Here is a 21,312-nt window from a genome sequence, read left to right as displayed (position 1 = left end):
GCTCCAGAACGGTGTAGCTCTTACCTGGGGCAGAGCCTGTACCACTGTGTCCAGCAGGGCCCGCATTCCTGTGGCCATCTTCAATAGCTTCAACACTGTGGGTGACATTCAGCCCTAGCTGTCAGTCCAGGGTATACATGTGTACATGTGAGTGTGTGTGTGCATTCATATGAACTCAGAGAGGAGTGGGAACACAGCAGGGTGTGATCAGAGTTCCCTCTTGGGCACTACATAAAAATATGGCTGCAGAGTGTGGAGGGATGGCCCAGTAGTTAAGAGCACTAGCTGTTCTTCCAGAGGTCCTGAGTTCAATCCCAGCACCCACGTGGCGGCTCACAACTGTCTATAACTGTAGTCCTACAAGATTCAATACCCTCATTGGGTGTGCAGGGCACATGCAGACAAAAATACCCATTTATAAGAAATACGTTAATAAATATTTTTTTTCCTTTTCTTTTTTTCGGAGCTGGGGACCGAACCCAGGGCCTTGCGCTTGCTAGGCAAGCGCTCTATAGCAAGCGCTCTACCACTGAGCTAAATCCCCAACCCCAATAAATATTTTTTTAAGGAGAGCGTGGCTACAGCTGCAGAGTGAGGGGTATGTGCACAAAACAGAACGCAGAATGGGCTCAGAGAAGTTCAGGACCACAGAACATGTACAGTGGAGTGAGGGGAAGCAAAGGTGGTCGACACAAGAGCCCACATTCCCTCCCATCCCCTCGAGCTAAAAAGAGCTCCAGTGTCACCCACAGGGTTTCTGCACAGCTCTCCATCCTTAGAACACAGAGGCTATAGGCAGGAGGTGGGCAGAGGAGCAAGAAGCACCTGCCGTTGCTGTGACGCTAAGATTTTTGAAAAAGTAGGAAAAACTTCGGGATGAGAGAAGGGCTTCTGGGGAGGAAAGGAAGATTGTCAGACATGTCGAGGACCATGTCCCTGCTACAGTGCTAAAGAAAGGCCAGGTAGCACACGGAGCCGGAACTGGGTCCTTGCGCCACATCCTGAGACTGGACCACATGGATTCTGCTGCCATGAGGGAGCAGAGGTCTACACAGGCATGGGTATGGGCAGCCGGGCATGCAGGAGGCTGCGCACGGACAGGGGTGACACCAGGGGTGACACGTGGTCTTCTTTTGAATCCTACTCTGCCCTACTCAGCAGAGTCCCTCTTGCTCATGTGTTCTACGTCTCCCACCCCACTCCTACATGCTCCCCCACAGACAACAGGGAGTCCCCTTCCCACACCTGCTTGTCTCTGCCCTGTCCTGTCTCCCACTTACCCCGGGCGATACGCAGAACACGCATGATACGGATGATGGTGGGGTTGATGGGAAGGGCGGCATTGATCTCGATCTCCTCCAGTGTGATGCCCATGACGGACAGCAGCACAATGGCCAGGTCCAGCTGGTTCCATCTGTACAGGGCAGTTGGGGGTGGGGGTGGGGAGGCATAGTGGCTCAGACACACCTGAGTGGAAGGCAGACTCCCAGGGCTTCACACTCCTATGGGGTCCACTAGAATGTGCAAATACTCTTCCTTCTACCACCCTCTCTGGTGTCAGTGAGTCTGGCCCCCTTTTTCCCTTCTACAGGGAGCTGCCCTGAAGAAACATTTCTGGCCTCCCATAGGAGAGAAGGCTGGACTCTGGCTTCTGAGTCTAAATCCTAAACTATCTGATCCTTTTGGGTAACATCTGGCCACTCTGTTGTGCTCTCTAAGCCTCAGTCGCTTCCTCTGAAAAGAAAAGTTAGCATGAGGCAGACCATGCTCAGTCTTTGTGTTACAGAGGACCCACAGGAGATGAGCTAAGACAGGCTGAATCCATTCACTGAGCCTTAATCACTTCCTGCCCAGGAATCTAGTCAACAGCCAGGAGACCTTGACTATTAATATCCAGATGTTACTGGCTCCTTCAGGCTGCTTCAAAGATCAAGACTTCTTCCCAAGCTTGCTGTCCTAGTATGACCCAGTCACTCACCGGTCCTTGAAGAAACGCCTCAGGCCAAATGCCACCAGCTTCAGCACAGCCTCCAGCACAAAGACAGTGGTGAACATGTAGTTGCAGTACTTAAGGGCTGTCTCTAGGGACTACATGGGACAAGAGAAGCATGATCCAGTACTAGTATCTGCCCCAGAACCTTCCTACAACCAAAAACTCTGCCTTTTAAGTGGAGAGTTTAGACCATTTACATTTAGTATAATGCTTTGTTACTTTTTATTTATTTATATTCCTTTTCATTCCTCATGTCTTTGCATGTGATAGTCATTTCACATTGTTATTCCCTTATTCCTTACAATGTTATTCCCAGGAACACCGTAACATTGTTATTATTATTTCTAACCTGTCCCAGTTGCTCCTCTTTGGAGACAGAATGAGGTAGTGGTTAAGGATCCCTAAACCACATTTCATTGATTTGAATACTGCTTAACTCTTGTTCCTTATCTGGTCCGTGACCTGAGAAAGTGCTTGACCTTCCCGACAGTTTCCTCGACTAAAATTTTTATAAGACAATCCCTCCTGCCTATCAGAAAGGTGCTGTGATAATTAAATGAGGTATTCAGGGTTGGGCACCAGATAAATAAGTGGTCATTGTAAACTGTAATAATCCCACTTCTTCACATTAATTTGGAATTCTATAATTACTGTTCACTCTGCCATGGTTCCTTTTCTTTTCACTTCATAACCGTCTTCTCTGTCCACTGAAATAAGATGCTAATTCCTCACCTGGAGGCTTGGCACCACCCTTCCTGTCAACTTGCCAAGCAGAGTCTTTTAGAAAGCACCTGCCCCTCACATTCTTCTGCCACATGCTATCTGGCATCTATGCCGAGGATGTTTGCCATGGGCCCGCCCCCAGAAAGCCATCCCCTAGACTCAAGATACTCAGTGGGCAGTGGAGGCCCCTGTAAACTTTGAACACAAATCTAAGCTCCAATTCTGGCTCTGCTGCCTGTTGGCTCTGCTGCTTGTTCTCTGAGGCTCAACCTCTTCATCTGGGAAACCTGACCAAGGCTCTCCCAACATTGACATTACAATGAGGATTAAAGCATGCATCATGCCTTACAGAGACCATATTAACACACCTCAGCCACTGTTACTCACGCTCTAGGCTGCCCACAAATGCGACCTCCCCCACATCCCTGTTCTTTCTAGCTTCTAACTTACCAGCTTGCCCTGCACCTCTTCCCCACAAGGGCCTGGTGTAAGCCCATCATAGAGGGACTTCATGGATGCCAGCCCTCTACTCAACCCTCTACCTGAGGTGGGAATCCTGCTAAAACTGGTTCTCCCCCATGTGGCCTTAGACTAGACGGTGACCCCAAGACTCACTGTAGGCTGGTTGTAGTGCTCCAGGGACATGGTGACAACATTGAGGCAGATGATGAAGGTAATGAAGATGTCCAGGTAGTGGCTGGTGCACATGGAGTGGATGAGCAGCCTTGTGGGACAGTAGGTAGCATAGTAGGGCAGCCTCTGAGCCTCTGTAGGGAGCATGAGAGAGTGGCACAGACCATACAGGATTGGACCAAACAAAGAGAAGAGCACAAAGGAGAGAGAGGCCATGGGCAGGGAGGAAGCAAGAGAGGAGCATGCTGGCCTATACCAGGTCCTGGATGATCGTGGTCCTCTCCCAATGCTAGGCCACTGTGAGGAAAACCCTGAGATATCAGTGGTAGGAAACAGGATGTTAGGACACACATTATTCTCAAACACCCACTTAAAGAGTCTCATGACAAGGACTCTAGGCCTGATAGGCAGAGACAAGGGTCCTAAGGCTGGCCATCTAGGGATGGATCACTGACCCCAAAACTGCAAACAACTTGCACAAGGAAAGACAGAGGTCAGATGTGTTCTAAAAGTTCCCACTCATTGGTGCCCATGGGAGAGACGGCCTTTGTCTCTGCCTGCACCAAAGCACCTAGAATTACCCACGTGGCCAGGATATCATTACTGATGGGCTCAGGTCACCTGGCCAAGTAGATGCTGGGGGAAGGGGCTGGGCCATAGGCAACGCATGGATTACATCTTTTGCTCTCCTCCACTTCCAAAGACCCGGCAGGCCTGGACCAGACCCACCCCAGGGCACCACCCGGGAGGCACAGCAGTGGGTAGAGACCCTGCCCTTCCCAGCATCCATCGTCTGCTCACTACGGCGCTTCTTTTCCAGGCGCCGCAGCCGTTTCTCCTCACGCCTCCGCGCCTCCTCAGCCTCCTGGTGCTGCCGGCACTTGTGGAAGTTCTCCACGACCACGCCCACAAACATGTTGAGCACAAAGAAGCTGACGATGAGCAGGAACGAAATGAAGTACAGTAGCATCCAGGGGTTGTGGTTCGTCACTGGCTGCAAGGGAGGCAGAGTGAGGGCTGAGGAGGCTGGTCTACACAGCAGGGCCACAGGCATTGGGTTTCACTGAGCCTTGGTGTAATGGGAGAGCTAGGACAGCCCGCCTCTGAAGCCTAAGGTGGAAACAAATGAAAACTGCCCAGCCTGGGCAAATGGGAACTGTCTAGCCTGAGCCTGACACGAGTAAGGAGGTCAGCCTTACTTCCCTGCCTTCTCCTTCCCTGCTCCTGTGGTTGTCTCCTGCACACATTGGTCTGCTGTCTTTTCAGTGACTTAGCCCTCATTCACCCATGCAATTAATTCACCATCTATCCAAGCCATCTATCACCCATTCATCTACCCACTCACCCATCCACCAATCCACTTACCCACTCACTCACCCATCTATCTACCCACTCACCCATCCACCCTTCTATCTACCCACGCACTCACTCACCCATCCACCCATCCATCTGCCCACTTCCTCACCCATCTACCCATCCATCTACCTACTCACACACCCTTATACCCATCCATCTACCCACTCACACACTCATCCACTCATCCATATACCCACTCACCCACTCATCCACTCATCCATATACCCACTCACCCATCCACCAATCCATCTACTCACTTACCCATCCATCCATCTACCCACTCACTCACCCATCTACCCATCCATCTACCCACTCACACACTCATCCACCCATCCATATACCCACTCACTCATACATCTATCCACCATCCATTCACCCACTATCTATCCATTCTATTTATCTACCCATCAACCTATTCACTCATCCACTTATCTAGCCACCCACACACCTTTCCATCCTTAAACCCTATCATCTATCTACCCAACCACCCACCCATCCATCTACTACCTATCTATCTATCTATCTATCTAACTATCTACCTATCTATTTATCATTTATCCATCCATCAATATATCCATTCATCCACTCACGGACTCATTTATGCACCTGTCTACCCATCTATCTACCTTCCCACCCATATCCATACCTATCTACCCATCCACCCACCCACCTGTCCCCTTATCCATCTATCCATCCATCTACACAGCCTTCCATCTACTTAACCTGCCACCCAACCACCCACCCATCTACTTATCGATCTATCCATACTCTATCCACTTATCTACCACCCACTCAAACTGCCAGTCATCCACACTCCCATTTAATCATCCTGAAACAAAGCAGAACCCAAAGTGACCAGGAGGCAGCCAACCTCAGAACAGTGGGTTGAGATCCATTCCTAGGAATGGGGGACAGGCAAACAAGGAGTAGAGAAACACACACACAAGAGTATTCATCATCCCTGACCCTCCTCAACTCCCCCTTAGTCCAGATGGAACCAGGTTGGTTCTAGGAGACCAAGAACCACGGTGACTTACAGTTTCCTTGCTCCCCACCATCTTCATCCCTGTAGCCCCAGTTATACCCACCTGCTGGTCCACAGCAACAGCATCTAATCCATTATACATGATGTTCACCCAGCCGTCCTTGGAGGCCAAGACAAAGAGGGACATCAATGCCTGGAAGACAAAGGGAGAGGATAGAGGTAAGAGACATGGACTCATCTGCCCTCTGTTGTTCTGCTTCTAGGAGACCAGGACAAAGAGGCCTTCTCTGAGGACCTACTGTGTGCCTGTTGTGAGCCCTGGGGCTGCTGTCATGGGGGTAGAAGGAGATCTGGAGGCAGAGTCCTGAGTTAGTTCTAGCAGTAACTGTCTGAGAGAGGCTCAGCGAGAAGGCCCATGAGCTCCCTTGCCCTGACCCAGGAGCCCTGGGTATCTACCCAGCCCCTGATGTTAACTCAGGTGAGAGCATGGACTTGTGATTGAGCATCAGGAAATTTACCACCCGCTACCAGAGAGGACCACCAGCCTGGACCCTGCCTCTTCTTGCATAGCACCCTGGAGAAACAGGTAGCCTCCTCTCTGCAAACGGATAGCTGCCTGGAGGGCTTTGTGGGGATAGGAAAAGGAGGCTCTTTGAAGGCAGCTCTTCCCTGGAAAGTTATGCAAATGCATCAGGTGTCCAGGAGATGGGATCAAAGGCAAAGTAGGAACTTGCTTGCTGACTGAGGTGTTAAGGCCATCTACCCACTCACACACCCACAGTATGGTTAAGGCCAAGGCTCTTCCCCCATACTAGTCACTAGCTCAGCTTGCCTACTGGGCTGTCTTATTCCCATTTGACAGAGGAGAAACTGAGACTTAAAGAGAACACCTCTATTCCCCGCCCCCCAAAACAAAAGCTGGGGTGTACACCCTAGCGTGGATGGCTCTAAAACTCCCATTACTGTCCCTTAGGTGGGACGTCAGAACCAGTGTTTGTGAAGCACCCGTTAAGTTTCATGTGCTGGCAGACTCTGCACCCAGGGTTCCCAGCCTTACTTCTCCTGTGAGCAGAGCTCCACCCAGATCCACTTTGCAGAACTGGAGTCAGGTCTGTGACCGTTGTGACCCTAGAAGGGCTCACCTGGCCCAGGTTGTCAAAGTTGTATTTGTGATGCACCCAGCGGTAGTTGGCCGCCACGCAGTCAGATCGGTTGGTGATGTTTCGGGTGTCCACTCCCAAACAATGGTAGAACTTGCCTTTGAAAAGCTGTGAGAAAGGAGGGAAAGCCAGTGCTTGGGGTAAAGGGGGCACAGCCAGAGGAGGGGAGCTCCAGGAATTGACCCACATGATCTGCCCCTTGCTCCATCAACCCAGGTTTGGATCTGTCTTTCTCGCTTGGCTCCACCAAGGCCTCCTGGGTCCCCAGGTTAGTGCACTCAAGTAGTTTGCCGTAGACATGAAGAGGCTGTGCTCAGCTTCTTGTCACCCACCCTGCAGAGTGACACCCCCTCACCTGCACCCCCAGGATGCCGAAGATGATGAAGAAGGCACAGCAGATGAGGACGATGTTCCCAATGGGCTTGAGGGAGGAGATGAGCGTCTCTACCACCAGCTTCAGCCCAGGGGCCCGGCTGATAACCCTGCGGGCAGGCAAGGAAAACCAGGGTACCGTGAGCCACAGCCCAGAGAGACAGCCCCAACTCAGCCCATGGTCACCAGGCCTGAGGGGAGAGGGGAAGGGGTGTAAGGCAGGTTCCAACAGGAAATGAAGATGCTGTAGTAGCCAGGTTAGCTAGGACAGAGGCTAAGCACCAATCTCCACCTAGATCAATACGTAGAAGGGCCCTTGGCCCCCCTCAACCAATCCCCACAGAGTGCACCCCATGCCCAAGAGATGGCACCCAGAGATGGCAGTGAGGAGAGAACGCAGTGGAGGCAATTTTAGCCCTTGCCCTAGGCTCTCTGGCTCCTCCTCCCTGCAGCAAGATATGCTTGGCACAATGCTCTTGGGAGCCTGCATTGTCAAGCCAGAGTTAAAACAAAACAAAACAAAAAATAAAAACAAAAACAAAAACAAAAAAAACCCACTTGGGCGATTTCCCTATTCAGTACATCAATACCATGCATTTGGGCAGAGTCCGTACCTCAAAGGACGTAAGGTACGCAGGAGCCGCAGGACCCGGAGGACCCCCAGAATCTTGGCTCCCCCAGCAGAGGCCACGGACACTACGATATCGATGATGGACACAAAGACCAGGAAACCATCCAGTACATTCCAGCTGCTACGCAGGTACGCCTGCTCACCAAAGTACAGGCCCAGAGAAACCACCTGGGGGTGGGGTTAGGGTCAAGCCTTGGGAGGAGGGAATGGGGCCAGAAGGCTCCCCCCAGGGTCAAGACAAAGGGAGGGAGGTAAGGATGAGGCATGGCTCACGATGGTTCTTCTGAGGGCTGGTGATAGGCAGGAAAGAACAGGTTCTGGGCCTAGGGAAGTCTGCAAGCTATGGTCTCATAGCATGACCACAAGACCTCAACCAGAGCCACCCACACTGGGAAGCATCCCAGGGTAATGTTTCTACCCCAGTGAGCCTTTCTAGTTGGGCTTGGTGATAAGAGGGAGACACTGATTCCCTTTAATCCCAGAAGCTCAATCCACAGTCTAGAGCCCAACAGGAGTGGACCTCTGAGATCTATGGAATATTCCTGAGGACCAGGCCAGCAATAAAGGTGAGGCCTAGGCCAGGGGCTTCAGGTGGGGTGGGAAAGATCCCAGTGAAGCCTAGAACAACCTTCAGTGTCATCTCGCCCACGAAGATGGCTGTGAAGATGTAGTTAGACACCGTGAGGAAGATGCGCTCCTGAAAGAGTGGGAGAAACCAAGTCCAAGTCTTCCACAATTGCTCTTGTACCCTGTCAGACTCTGCTTCAGCCAGGGGCAGCCACTACAGCCACCATTTTTCAGATCTAGAGACCTTTCCCTGGAATAGGCAAGCTTCCTATGTTCTCTCCCTCCCCTCCCTCTCCTGTCCCCCTCCCCCTCCCCCTTCCCTTCCCTTCCTCACCCCATCTCCTAGCTTGGCTGAGCTCTCCCTGGGCTCCCCCACCATTGTTAATATCTGGCCCTCTGCCCAGTCCCAGGGCTGCAGCCACTCACAGTGCTACCAGCTTCAATCTGGGGTCTCTCCAGAGCAATGGTGATACAGTTGAGGAAGATAAAGGCCAAGACCACGTAGTCAAAAAGCTTGTGAGCAATGATAGTCTGACACAGGATCCGGAACCTGGGTGGAAGTCAAGGAACCCCCAGGAGACTCAGTTTGCCTCCCACTCTGACCAGAAGGAAGACAGGACCACAATATATACTCAGGGCTTGATGGCTTGGAGAAAGGGATCCCTCTCCCTTCCTGTACCCATTCAACATCTGCCTAAGGTACCTAACTGGAGCCTCCTCCCCAAACATACACCTAGATAATGAGGTCAGCCATCTGCCTTCAACACCAACACCAAGGTGTCTTCCTGGAAGCCTTCTGATGGAAAGAAAGGACTCCATCTGAGCTTTCAGGCTGCCTGTGGATCCGTCCAGCCTTACTCCCAGCATGGAGCTGGCTTAAAAACAAAAGAGATTCTCAGGAAAGCCCCAGAGGGACATCTAAACCCGCCCCTTCCCTTGGAGACCCTCCTCTATGCGTCATGGGGAGGTGTCCTGCCCAGCTTGGTAGAGAACTCCCAGACATGCCGCCCTCCTCCTCTGTCCCTCACTCCCAGACAGCCACTACTCACTTGTTCTCGGGGGAGAAGAGGTAGACCGACCAGTCCTCGCGGACTTCGCACCAGTCCGGCTTGTACACATCAATCATCTTGCGGACCCGGAAACACAGGGTCTGGTAAGGCAAAGAACTGGGTCCTGCGGTTGGTGCTGCACAGAGCGGCCCATCTCTTCCCACTCTGCCAACCAACAAACTGGGGGCACGCCGAACTCTCTCCCAACTCCCAACAAGGAAGGATTGGTGACAGAGTAAGTTAGATGCGGACAGTTCTGACTCCACCCTCAGCCCCACCCACCACGCCTGTACTACCTAAAGCCTTAGATCCTCTTTCAGCCCTATAGACTGCTTTTATGGGTGTAGCATTCCCTACTCACATAGTCGATCTCCTCCTCGTCCTCCCCGCGGTCGCGGCAGTCATCCATCTTGGTGAAGACATCCTTGGCTATGTTGGGCATTCTGCCATTGCAGTCCTCGTGCCCAGGGGCCTGACCCGCCCCCCTCCAAGCGGCCCGTGAGTGGGCACCCACCACGGGCACCAGCTCTCCCAGGTCAACAGAGTCCCTGGTATCAAGGGACAGAGTCCGGCGGTGGTGTCGGTGACGGTGTGCCAGGTGGGGTCCATGGTGCGCGTGGTGCGTGTGTGGAGCATGCAGGGGTGCGGTGCGAGTTGGCGCCTCCTCCCGGGCGCCTTCACAGGCCCTGACGCAGCTACCTCCACCCTCCCCAGACAGTAAGGACTCATGCTCAGCTGAGGGCGGCTTGTGTTTCAGGCTGTTCCAGCTGGAGCGGCGGCTAGCCCAGGTCCCACTGCGGCCCCAGGGCCCGTAGTAGGAGCTCCGGGAGCTGGACTGCGGAAAGAGCCGGACTTGGATCAGCAGCCACCCACGCCATAATCTAGCACCAAGACCCAAACATCCTGGACACCATGTTAGAGGGACTCCACCCGTTCTGATGTATGGCTCAGACTAAAGCCCCTTCTCTTGAGAAAAGCATATAGCAAATAAGGATCAGCTTTCCAGGTAAGGAAGCAGAGGCTCAGGGATAGATGATAATTTGATCGCTTTTACACAGCTCAGAGGTGGCAGAGGCCAGACTAAAGCTCTAAGTTGGCTCCACCCCCCAAAGTCTGTACACTGCTGCCAAGATGAAATCCTATGTCTCTCCACCAGACCCCACTCTTTTGTTCCAGTTCTGGTCCAAAGCAGCTAAGATTGTCATTAACACAGACCTGGTTCAGACTAGAGATAGTGTGGTACCCTCACCAGGGTACTGGTGCCACAGTCCTTCAGTGCCCCCCACCTCCAGCAATGAGCATCCATCACAGGACTCACCAAGGATCGCTGATCATAGCTCATCCTGCCCAGGGACATGACACTGCTTTTCCGAGAGTCTAGGGCCACCAGTACCGGGTCTGGCTGCAGTGAGAGGCGGGGGGCAGTACCCATGGTACCAGCAGGACCCAGATGCGCACCCAGAGGGAGGCTAGGGTCCAGGTGTCCATTGGGTGTCATGGGTATTGGGCAGAGCTTGAGATCTGGAGGTGTGAGATGAAGACGACAGACAGACAGACAGACAGACAGACAGACAGAGGAAGCCATGAAACAATCAGAAGTGGTTGTATTTAGATGGAGAGCTTTTCTGGTGAGATGTCCTCCATCAGGAAATCCTGGAGGCTGGTGCCTACTTCATGTGTCTTCTTCCTTCCTGCCTGTAAGGGTTCTCATGAACCCTTCCCTTCTGTTCTGGAACCAACCTAGACCGCCATGCTAGGGCACCTCACCCACATGCGCATAGGGAGGGACTGTCCTCTTGGGTTACCATGGATACTGAGCTTGGTTGGAAAAGGCTACCTAGTGGTATCAGACATGACCTGAACCTAGGCTACATACAAAGACATTGTGGCTGTAACTCAGAGCCCCATGTAGAAAGGGAAGCAGGTGAGTTTCCAGGGGAACCCAGGAGGTTCATGATTGTTTCTGAGACCAAGCATCTCTTTCAGATATAATTGTAAAACAAAAAACCAGACAAGTCGGTAGCAGTCCATGGGTCCCTGGGTCAAGGCTCCATGGGGAAGCCACTGTGCCATCTGGGAATCTACGGAGAGTTCCTGACCCTGAGTGGAAAGTACAAGTGTGTTTACCTCTACTGTTGTCCAGGCCCTCTGGGAGCTTGTCAAACTCCTCCAAATTGGATGAGCTCTGGTCCTCATCAGAGTAGGAACGATTAGCATCACCCTGGGAGATGAGTTCACATTAGAACAGGTGAGCTCTGCCTTTTCCTAGCCCACCCTTGGGTTTTTTCTATGGCCCCTCCCATCCTCCTTTTACGGGTGGGAAAACTGGATTAGAAACAGGGACACAAGAGGCTAATAAAGATTTTGGCCACAAAGCCCAGTCTCCCTGATTTCCAGCATTCCTCAAAGCCCAACAGTACAGAGGAAGAAGCAAGGCTCTAGAAACCCAGATCTTGGAGGCTCCTGATGGGGGTTAATGGGGGATCCTCTATTCCCAAGCTACCTGGGACGGGAAGCTCATGCCTCATTGGCTGCTCTATTTTGAAGGACTATTACCTGCTGAAGTTTCAAGGTACACTATCCCCCTGCCAGGCTCCCTGTCTCCTGCTCAGTGACTAGCCCAGCGTTATAATTACCTCAGCCTGGAAACCCTCTACCAGGATAGCCACCAGGAGATTGAAGAGAACGTAGTTGCCAAAGGTCATGAGGGCAACAAAATAGAGGGAGGCCCAGGGGGTGGTGGAGGCCATGCCATTGTACAGGACAACGTTCCAGTCCTCCTGAGTGAGGATCTGTTGAGAAGGACACAGTTCAGCCCTGGTCCAGGCCCAGTCCCAGCCCTCCCAAGCACAGCCCTCCCATCAGCCTCAGCCGCCCCCAGACCTGCTGTCTAGATGTCTCTCCCCTGAAAACCATGAACGTTCTGCTGCCGCTCACCTGGAACACTGTGACGATGGCCCACAGTAAGGAATCGAAGTTCTTCCTGTCAGGAACGGTGTCTCCCGTGTCCGTGCGGAGGCTGAATTTGCAGCCAAAGATATGCATCCCAAGGATGCTAAGAAAAGGAAGGAGGTGGCTCAAGGGTCATATCACCCTCAGCTCTCCGCTACTCCCAAGACCACCCAGGACCAGGATAGAGGTAAATCTAAAGCCCTTGCTAATAGAGGGGAATGTCAAGGCTCAGAGACTTTCCAGAGCCGTTGGGTTGGATGCTCGGATTCACAGCCAGGTCCTGGCAACTTTGTCCCTGGATCTTCCACCAGCCGCCAGTCCCAGGCTCAAACCTGTAGCCCCTAGCAGGGGATAGGGTTCACCCGTAGCCCTCCAGCAGTGGGTGGAGCTCACATCCCATAGCCCCCAGCAGTGGGTGGAGCTCACCCCCTCTAGCCCCCAACAGGGGGTGGGGCTCACCAAAGTCCCCAGCAGTGGGTGGGGCTCACATCCCATAGCCCCCAGCAGTGGGTGGAGCTCACCCCCTCTAGCCCCCAGCAGGGGGTGGGGCTCACCTGAAGATGAAGATGAACAGCATGAGTAGCATGCAGAAGGTGGCCACGTTGTCCATGGTCTTCATGAGCACCACGAGCTGGCGCCGCAGCGCCGGCATGAAGCGCACCAGCTTCAGCACCCGCAGCAACCGGAAGGTGCGCAGCACAGACAGGCCACCGTCTGCCTGCCCCACGATTTCCCAGATGCTGCAGCCAGTATGGGGGAGGCAGAGAGGGTCAGTGGGTGGCCAAGGAGACGGGAAGATGGAAGAAGCAGAGAGGGTAAGGAAAACGGAAGCAGCTGACATCATCCATCCATCCATCCATCCATCTAACAAACAGCGTTGGGTGCTACTTCACAGCAGCCCCTAAAACAGGGTTTCTCAGTCATGAGCCCATGGATCTGGCATTAAGAAGCCTGTGGCTAGAGCTGAGGAAATGACTCAGCAGCTAGAGAAGCTTGCCACCAAACCTGATGACCTGAGTTCAATCCTTAGGACCCACACAATAGGAGAAATGACTCCTGCAAAATTGCCCTCTGACCTGCGCACGCACTCACATGCATGGGTTCGTGCGCGTGTGTGAAGGAAAAAGGTGACAGTCTGTGTCTAGTCTTGCAAGTCTGAGTGTCACTAACCTCTGATTGAGGTCGCACACTTCTTTTGATTATGAATGTAAACAACAAACCAGAGAATCAGCCACAGCCATGACTTCCTGGGCAATCAAAGTAGCTAATATCTTCGTGTTGCAATAGTTATTCCTGTGTTTCCAACCCCCACATTTGCAACTCCGGTGGCCTCAGACTCACTGCCACCTCTACTGAGCACACTCGTGCAGAAGCATATATTACTAAACCACCAGTTTATTCAGTATTTTGATAACTGCCTGCCCGTAACGGTTTCCTTTGTTGCTCAGAGGTTTCCTCTGCTGCTCGGGGTGGAGGCCCTCACTTCTGCTACTCAGCTTCGGGGTGGCGGTGCTGTTTGTTACCTGATGATGACGATGATGCTGTCAAAGATGTTGTAAGGGTTCCGCAGGTAGTCGAAGAGCCCAAAGGCGGCCAGTTTCAGGATCATCTCCAGGGCAAACATACTGGTGAAGACCACATTGCAGATCTCCAGGATGTTGGTCAGCTCCTCGGGCTGCGGGAGGTGGGGACGGAGAACGTGTGACCCTGGTGAGTCCCTTAGACTTGCACCATGGTCTGTAAGACTTTGTGCTGCCTTTAGATCCTGTAGGGCAGGTGGGCTGTCTACTAGAGAGTCAGGCAGCCCAGGCATGGTGCTGGAACTGTGCACTAGGAGACATTATACCACCAGGGTTACAGGTGAGTCAGCCTTTCCCACAATGCCAGGAAATGGAGGACAAAGAAGGGCACCTGCTACATGCTAGAAATAGCACTAGGAACAGGACATCTCCACAGTGGCTCTCGGAGAACACCCACCAAGAAGATCATGTCACTAGCCGGTGACCCCAGGTCCCCCGTTTTTCAGCCACAGGCCTCCCTCTACCCCTGGATTTATGTCTCTCAGGATTTTAAGAGGCAGACAAGAGCTTGCAAATGGCACCATTTAGAACCCTGCTTTGAAACAGATCATGCCATGGGGTAAAGAAAATGGTTCTAGGCATGGCCCCTGCCTCTGAGACTTCCTCTTATAGCCACAAGTAGAGAGTTACATGGCCTCATAGACTCCCAGTCTCTGGCTGAGGGTCAGGCAAGGAACCTCTGTCCCTCTGTTCTCCTCCCTCACACAGAGGGTTCTGGCTTACGGTCAAGGGGACAGCAATGGCTCTGCCTGAATCCTTGAAAAGGAATGGCTACGCATCCCTCCTTCCCTGAACCTCGAAGCCTCATAGGCCATTTGACAAGTAAGGAAACTGGCTGGGTGGTGGGACTGGCTTGTGCGGAACTACCCAGTAAGAATAGCAGACTCCATTGCAGTACATAGAAATCCTGCCTGAACCGGCTTGCTCGCTCACTCATTCATTTGTTCACTCCTGAACGTGTTACACAGATCTTCCAAGAGCCATGTGCTAGAACATGTGTTCCTGCAAGAGAGATGCCCCCTCTCAGTGGCAGAGTCCCACGAATCACCCTAAAACAAAGCAAGCCAGTACTCACTAACACTCGCTGAGTATGGTTTGGGGGACAGTGTTGGGGAGCCAAGAGGAGAGAGCTGGTGACACAGGGGAGCAGAGAAGGGTAACAGAGCCAAACTCCCAGCCAGGGTAAGAGCTGGGTGACAGGAGGGTACCACAACAGCAAGCCATCTCCTGCTTGTCTGCACCCTAACTCCACACCCAGCCCTTCCACCCCCCCCCCTTCTGCAGAGAAGCAGAGAACCCCAGGGGTCTAACTTTGATCCCATATGGCTTACAAGAAGAAAGAAAAAAATTATCCAGCCACCAGCTTCCCATCTAGTGCCTGGGAAATCCAATAAAGCCGCCAGTTCCTCTCAAGCCCAGATAAAAGGAGAGGGCCCCATTTCCATCTGTAATTACATTTGACTCTCAAAATGCAAAGGGAGCAGGACCCTGGGAGGGTGTGGGTGGGAAGGACTCCGATGCAGCTCACGCAGCCCACCGGAGTCAGATAATCCGAGATGAGAAGGGTAGCAGCTGACGGGGTCCAAGCTGGCCATCCGCTGGCTCTCAGCTGTGTGCACCCACACAATGCGTACGTGTTCCCTCCAACCGGGCTGTAGCCACGGAGCTTCAGAAAGGTCAGTAGCTCGCCTCCCTCCTCCCCCGCAACAGCTGTTTTTCCAGGCATCGCACACCTGTTAATCTTTCTCTAACGGACCATCCATCACTCCCAAGAGCATTTTTTCCGGGAGAGAGGCAGGCTGGAGAGAGGCAGACAGATGAATATAGACAAGACAAGTGGGAGGCCAGGGGGGTTGGGGCGGGGGCGGGGCCAGGATGGGCGGGGTCAGGGGTGAGGGTGGAGTCAGTGAAAGGGATGAGGCGGGAGATGCAGAGAGGAACAGAAATGGGACCAGGATGGACCACGGACAGATGATGGTGAGCAAAAGCCGTGCTAGACATAGAGAAAGTGCTCGTGGGGTGTAGCTCAGTGAGTAGAGTGCTTGTCTAACATGCATGAGGGTCCCAAGTGCAATCACCAGCACCTCATTAACCTATCTATTATGGTAGCATGCACCTGTAATCGCAGCACTCCAGAGGTTGGAGGCAGAAGAATCAGAAATTCAAGGTCGTTGTTGGCTACATATTGAGTCCACGGCCAGCCTAGGCTACATGAAATCCTATTTTAGGAAGGAAAGTGGGGTTTGACTGAGACAAAGTGACATGGCAGATGTCAGAGAGACTCTAAGAAAGGAGAAACAGCATAAAAGTCACAGCAGACAGACAACAGACAGTAAGAAGTCCATCAGGGATGCCCAACATGTACCCTGTGAAAGAACAGGTGGGCCAGGTCAGAAACTACCAGCTCACATCTAGAAGGCACAGGGGGCTCATCCTAGCCCAATGCCCCTGGGCTTAGTGGCCCCAGGCTGTCCAGTCTCAGGCCACTTCTACAGGGATAGATGAAAGGGCACACGAAGGTCCTTGAATCAGTCCAGGAAACTCTCATTCCCAGCCTAGCTCTGTGGTGACAAAGATGTCCGGTGTCAGCTAAGTTCCTCCCCGAGGCGGCGTGCAAAGTCTATATGCCAGTCATTTGAGCTCCAATCTTGTCTACACATTTAACAGGAAGGGCGTGGCTCAAACAGAAGTTACTGCTCATGACCAGGCCAAGGTGGAGTCCTCTCTGGAGTCATGTCTCTTCCCTCCGCTCTGAACCACGTGCCATCACCTGGCCACATTTTAGGAAAAGTTTGCCTCAGACATCATTTCCCTTCTTACATGCCTCCCATGGCTCTCCACTGTGCTGAGAAGTGTCCTTGAGGCCCTCAGTGGATAAGAAGCCCTCCTTGCCCCCTGGACTGCCCACCCACCACACCCTCCACACGCATCCTTCCTGAAAGCTCTGGGTCCTGCCCCTCCCTTGTCCTTGTCTAACTGATGGCTTTAATCCTTTAAGATCCATCCCATCTTCCCAGAGTCACCATAAACTCAGGTTACGTACTAGGGACTACACAGTGAGCTTTGAGTCACCCATGAGTAGGGAAGCCTTGAACACATTCCCCTGGGAGCTGGAACCAAAAACATCCCGGAGTCCGGTAGCAGCCCTAAGCCTTGGGGGATCTCCTCTGCTGTCCACTCCATGAAAAACTCTTCCTTTCACTGAGGCCAAGGTGAGGCTTCAGGGTGGCCCAGCCTAGTTTGAGAGGAGTCCCAGCTCTAGTCAGAGACTCTAAGGCAGAAACTAAGTACCTTCCTGGCCTGGGACCTACCTCTGTTGTCATCATCCACGGCTACCCTCTGCCCCCCAGAGCCAGCACTGCTAGCTGTGTGCCAAGTCACTTGGGCAGCCTATGCACCTTCCTCAGTTAGTTTCCCCATCTTCCCAGTGGGGATGAGACACATACCTGTTTGCCTTCCGGGACTTCTATGAAGCCAAGGTGACCCGACCCCTTTGATGGTCACACAATTCAATCAGAGATTACCCAGGGGATGTGGACTTCTCAAATCTCCTGAAGGCCCCTGGGAATTTCTTCTTTTTAGTAATGGGAACAGAACCTAGGACATGCTGGGCAAGTGCTCTGCCATCAAGGCTCACCCTGCCCTTCTGGGGCATTGTCTCTCTCTCTTCATGAGACGCATGCCAGTCCCTGACTGGCTGAGGCCCTTTCACCGGTCACTTCCTCCGAGGCCAGTCACGATAAGGAATGTCCACTGCATATGGAGCCTGAACAAATTGTTACTGGTGACAGCTCTCCATTATTGGAGGAGCAGTGGCCATGCTAAAGGCCATGAGCATCTGGACTGAGCTCCCTATAATTAGGGAGGCAGGGGTGACAAGCCAGGACATGACCGCCTGTCCCCTTGCAGTGATGCAGAGTTCTCTGCAGGGCCTGGTGGGATGCAGGGCCCAGTGGAGGTAGCAGGGAAGGATTCCATGATACTCTCCCCTTCCTTCCTGCACACCATCTGCAACCCTGGACCACCTCTCACTGTGGGTGCCACCTCAGTGAGGGATGCTCAAAATAAACCCGGGGGCGGATCAGTTTCCCCGCAGAGAGATGTCTGAGAGTCCAGGGCGAGGAACAAAAATACCAACAGGCCCTGCACAGAGCTCCGCTGAACAATGGCTGCCACTCGGTGCTGCTTTAAAAAGAACGGTTTAAAAATGCCTCTTCCTCCTCCTCCTCCTCCTAGCTTCTTCTTTAATTAATTTTTGAGGCTCCAGACAGTGGATGGTAAACTTACCCAGGCTGATGGCAGAAGGCTCGAACAAAAGACCTGTTAGTAATGGCGGAGTCTTAGATGCCTACTAGACACGAGAATCTGCACATCTGCCTCTCTGGGGAGCGTCTGGCTTATCAGTAGATATCCAGCTAGGTAAGCATATGACTTTCCCAGGGCCAACCCAGTCAGCTGCAGAAACAGGGCTGGAGCTCAGGTCGTAAACAAACAACATGGCCTCTGAGCAGTGTGGCCTTCCAGGTGTGAAAACAGGAAGCAGTGACTAACACTAGCTTGGGAAATATTATGAGGACTTGGGGACACCCTGCTCTCTCTGGGCCTGGGGCTTAATAGGTTCCTAGTAAGCCTTAAGATAGCCCTAAGGGGAGATATCTCTCTGTTGAGGTTGCAGATGAGGAGATCAGGGTAGACCCTCCAACTGACAGGAGCCTCTTCCAACCAGGTAGGGACTCCAGGTAAGAGGTGACTTCAGCATCACATGACGTCTGCTGTCCCAAAGGAAGAGAAAGGCTCTGGCAGACGTAGAAAGTGTGCTCAATGGGTAAAGGTGTGATCAAACAAATGTTTTAGGTTTTTTTTTGTGTGTTTGTTTTGTTGTTGTTTCAAGGCAGGGTTTCTCTGTGTAGCCCAGGCTAGCCTCAAACTCAGAGGTCTACCTGCCTCTGCTTCTTCATGCACTTCATGTCTGACCAAAACCAAATTTTTAAGGAAAGCAAGACTGCTCAAGTGGATGTGGCAAGTACAAGAGATATGAACTAGAGAAGAAATTGAGTAGACTCATACAGGGACCGTGACTGGCCGGAGGGCAGGCTGGAGTTGCCTTGACCGTGGTGTTGCCTTGGAGGGGTTACCCCTCAAGAAGTCAGAGACCAGTAGGGGCTCAAGTAAACCCAAAAGCCTTGATTTGTAGTGTCTGCCAATCTCTGTAGTGTAAATACCTTCTCCATAACCCATTTCAAACAAGCAACTCTTTAACAACTGCTTGCTAAATTCCCAAGGGTGAAAAAATTGGCTCTCACCTAGGCTGGTTCTAACAAGCCAGAGACCGTGCCTGACTCTGGTAAAGCAGGGTGTAGACACCAGAGCCAAATGCCCAAGAGCAGCTCTTCCCACAGCTGCCTTCCCCAAGAGCAGGAAAACCCTGCTGGGTTTCTGGTTCTGACAGTCCAGGACCTTGAGGCAAAGGATAGGCCTCTCCTCTCACCAGCTTCCCCCCTGCAGAGATCCCACCCAGCAGCCCTCCCCAAAGATCTTTTTAATTAAGTCAGAATAGCTGGCAAGCCTGCAGTACCGAGTGTTGGTGGCAGTCCCAGGGGCTACATTTAACTAAATTGAATGAAGCCTTTGCTTGGTGGGCTAATGAACAGACGTGAAGAGTGTGGCCCACGCCAGGTACCAGAGAGGGCTTTGCCGGATGGCAATGATGCTAAAGCCAGGGGGGTTTCGAATCCAAACCCAACCCTGCTAGGGTATCAATGTTGCCACAGGAAGTGGGTTCGAGCTGGGCTGCTGGCTAGCTCTGGGACCTTGGGTCAGTGGGCTGGGCATAGCCCAACCAAGCTGAGGAGGCGGCCAAGGAAGCCACACCTCCAAAAAGCCAGGGAGTAAGGGCATTCCAAGTGGAGCCTGGATTTGACAGGCTGTTACTTCAGGAGTGGCCTACAGACTGCAGACTTCCAGGCAGCCTTGGAGGAAAAGCAGTGGGTCCTGAATCTCAACCCGAGTCCTACACCATCAAGCCTCAGTCGTAATCCTCTCAGCCTGCAGATACCCCAGACCATCTGCCCCTTGGCTGTGACCTTGGGCAAAGTGCTGAAGCCATATGGAAGGGTTAGACTCTACGCTATGCAGGATCAGGGAGACCCGGATGTGCCCTGCCACCCTTGCCCAGCCTGAACCCAGTGTTCCACACCTGCTTCTCCACCCCCGCTTGGCCCAAACCCTCGCTCACCTGTTCGTGGTGCTCGATGCCCATGCTGACTGTGTTCACCAGGATAGCCATCATGATACCTCTGTTGAAGTACTTGCTGTCCACGATGCCCCGCAGCTTGGCTCGTGTCTCGCGCCACACATCCCCACACAGTCGGGCTGCCCCGTCCTCCTGTTCCTCCTCCTTCCCCAGGTCCGAGGAGACCCCATCCTCACTGCTCTGGGGTCCATCCCCATTGGCTTCGGCCTCTGCAGAGCCACCAGAACCTGAGCCTTCCTGGCCTGAGTCAGTGCTGCCCAGGCCAGAGGGCCGCCTGCCTGCCTCGTGCTGGCAGTGAGGGCAGCTGCTGGGGTCAGAGGCCAGAATGGCAGAGATGGGCTGCACCAGTGTGTGGGGAGTGGGGTCCAGGGGGCTGTGTCGTGGGCACAGCTCTGAAAAGCAAACAGGGGGCGGCATTAGTATCCAAACCAGGTCCCCACCTCCCCCAGGGACACTGCATAAAACGAGCTGACCCCACCTTGAGACGACTGTCCTTATTAAACACGTGGCAGTCTCATCACCCTTCAGACCATGTTAACTGTTGGTCACCTTTGACAATGACCTCAACAAACGTTCCCAGGTATGGGGATCCCACAGGTATGAGGACCTGGGGTCTGCGGGTCTGGACACCCCTCAGAGGAAGCTATAGTGGCTTTGGCTTTCCTCAGCCCATCTGTGTGAAAGGAGGAAGACCAGACCAAGGCCGACTCTGGGAGCTCCCAGGAATTCCCTCCATAACAGTGAGAAGCAGGCTAGATGGGGACAGGGAACAGGACAGGTGACAGCAGATGAGGCCTGAGACCTTCAACCCCTGGGCTGGCCTTGGGCTTATTTAACCATTTCAAAGAAGTGTCAGGAACCAGCCCTGCAGCTGGTGGTGGTTGTTGTTGTTCTCCTCCTCCTCCTCCTCCTCCTCCTCCTCCTCCTCCTCCTCCTCCTCCTCCTCCTCCTCCTCCTCCTTCTCCCTCCTCCTCTTCCTCCTCCTCCTCTTCTTCCTCCTCTTCCTCTTCTTCCTCTTCTTCCTCCTCCTCTTCCTTCTCCCTCCTCCTCTTCTTCTT

General features: G+C 52.9%; 1 protein-coding gene across 5 annotated transcripts in view; it reads right to left on the bottom strand.

Annotated features, from left to right (window-relative positions):
- Positions 1–21,312, bottom strand: part of Cacna1i (calcium voltage-gated channel subunit alpha1 I) — a 111,405-nt gene that overhangs the window by 16,573 nt on the left and 73,520 nt on the right. For all 5 annotated transcript variants that reach the window (NM_020084.4, XM_063264170.1, XM_063264168.1 and 2 more), the window contains exons 10-29: positions 20,237–20,646; positions 13,945–14,096; positions 12,976–13,161; positions 12,407–12,524; positions 12,106–12,261; positions 11,597–11,690; positions 10,788–10,990; positions 9,831–10,304; positions 9,470–9,570; positions 8,847–8,970; positions 8,482–8,550; positions 7,837–8,021; positions 7,206–7,332; positions 6,833–6,958; positions 5,794–5,883; positions 4,151–4,343; positions 3,332–3,483; positions 1,979–2,088; positions 1,281–1,414; positions 25–95 (exon numbers count right to left, since the gene is read on the bottom strand). In NM_020084.4, the coding sequence (NP_064469.4) occupies positions 25–95; positions 1,281–1,414; positions 1,979–2,088; positions 3,332–3,483; positions 4,151–4,343; positions 5,794–5,883; positions 6,833–6,958; positions 7,206–7,332; positions 7,837–8,021; positions 8,482–8,550; positions 8,847–8,970; positions 9,470–9,570; positions 9,831–10,304; positions 10,788–10,990; positions 11,597–11,690; positions 12,106–12,261; positions 12,407–12,524; positions 12,976–13,161; positions 13,945–14,096; positions 20,237–20,646 (3,275 nt within the window). The remainder of the gene's footprint in view (positions 1–24; positions 96–1,280; positions 1,415–1,978; positions 2,089–3,331; positions 3,484–4,150; positions 4,344–5,793; positions 5,884–6,832; positions 6,959–7,205; positions 7,333–7,836; positions 8,022–8,481; positions 8,551–8,846; positions 8,971–9,469; positions 9,571–9,830; positions 10,305–10,787; positions 10,991–11,596; positions 11,691–12,105; positions 12,262–12,406; positions 12,525–12,975; positions 13,162–13,944; positions 14,097–20,236; positions 20,647–21,312) is intronic.

This window comes from Rattus norvegicus, chromosome 7 (genome assembly GCF_036323735.1).
Source record: "Rattus norvegicus strain BN/NHsdMcwi chromosome 7, GRCr8, whole genome shotgun sequence".
Taxonomy (NCBI): Eukaryota; Metazoa; Chordata; class Mammalia; order Rodentia; family Muridae; genus Rattus; species Rattus norvegicus.
This window is presented reverse-complemented; position numbering and strand designations above follow the sequence as displayed.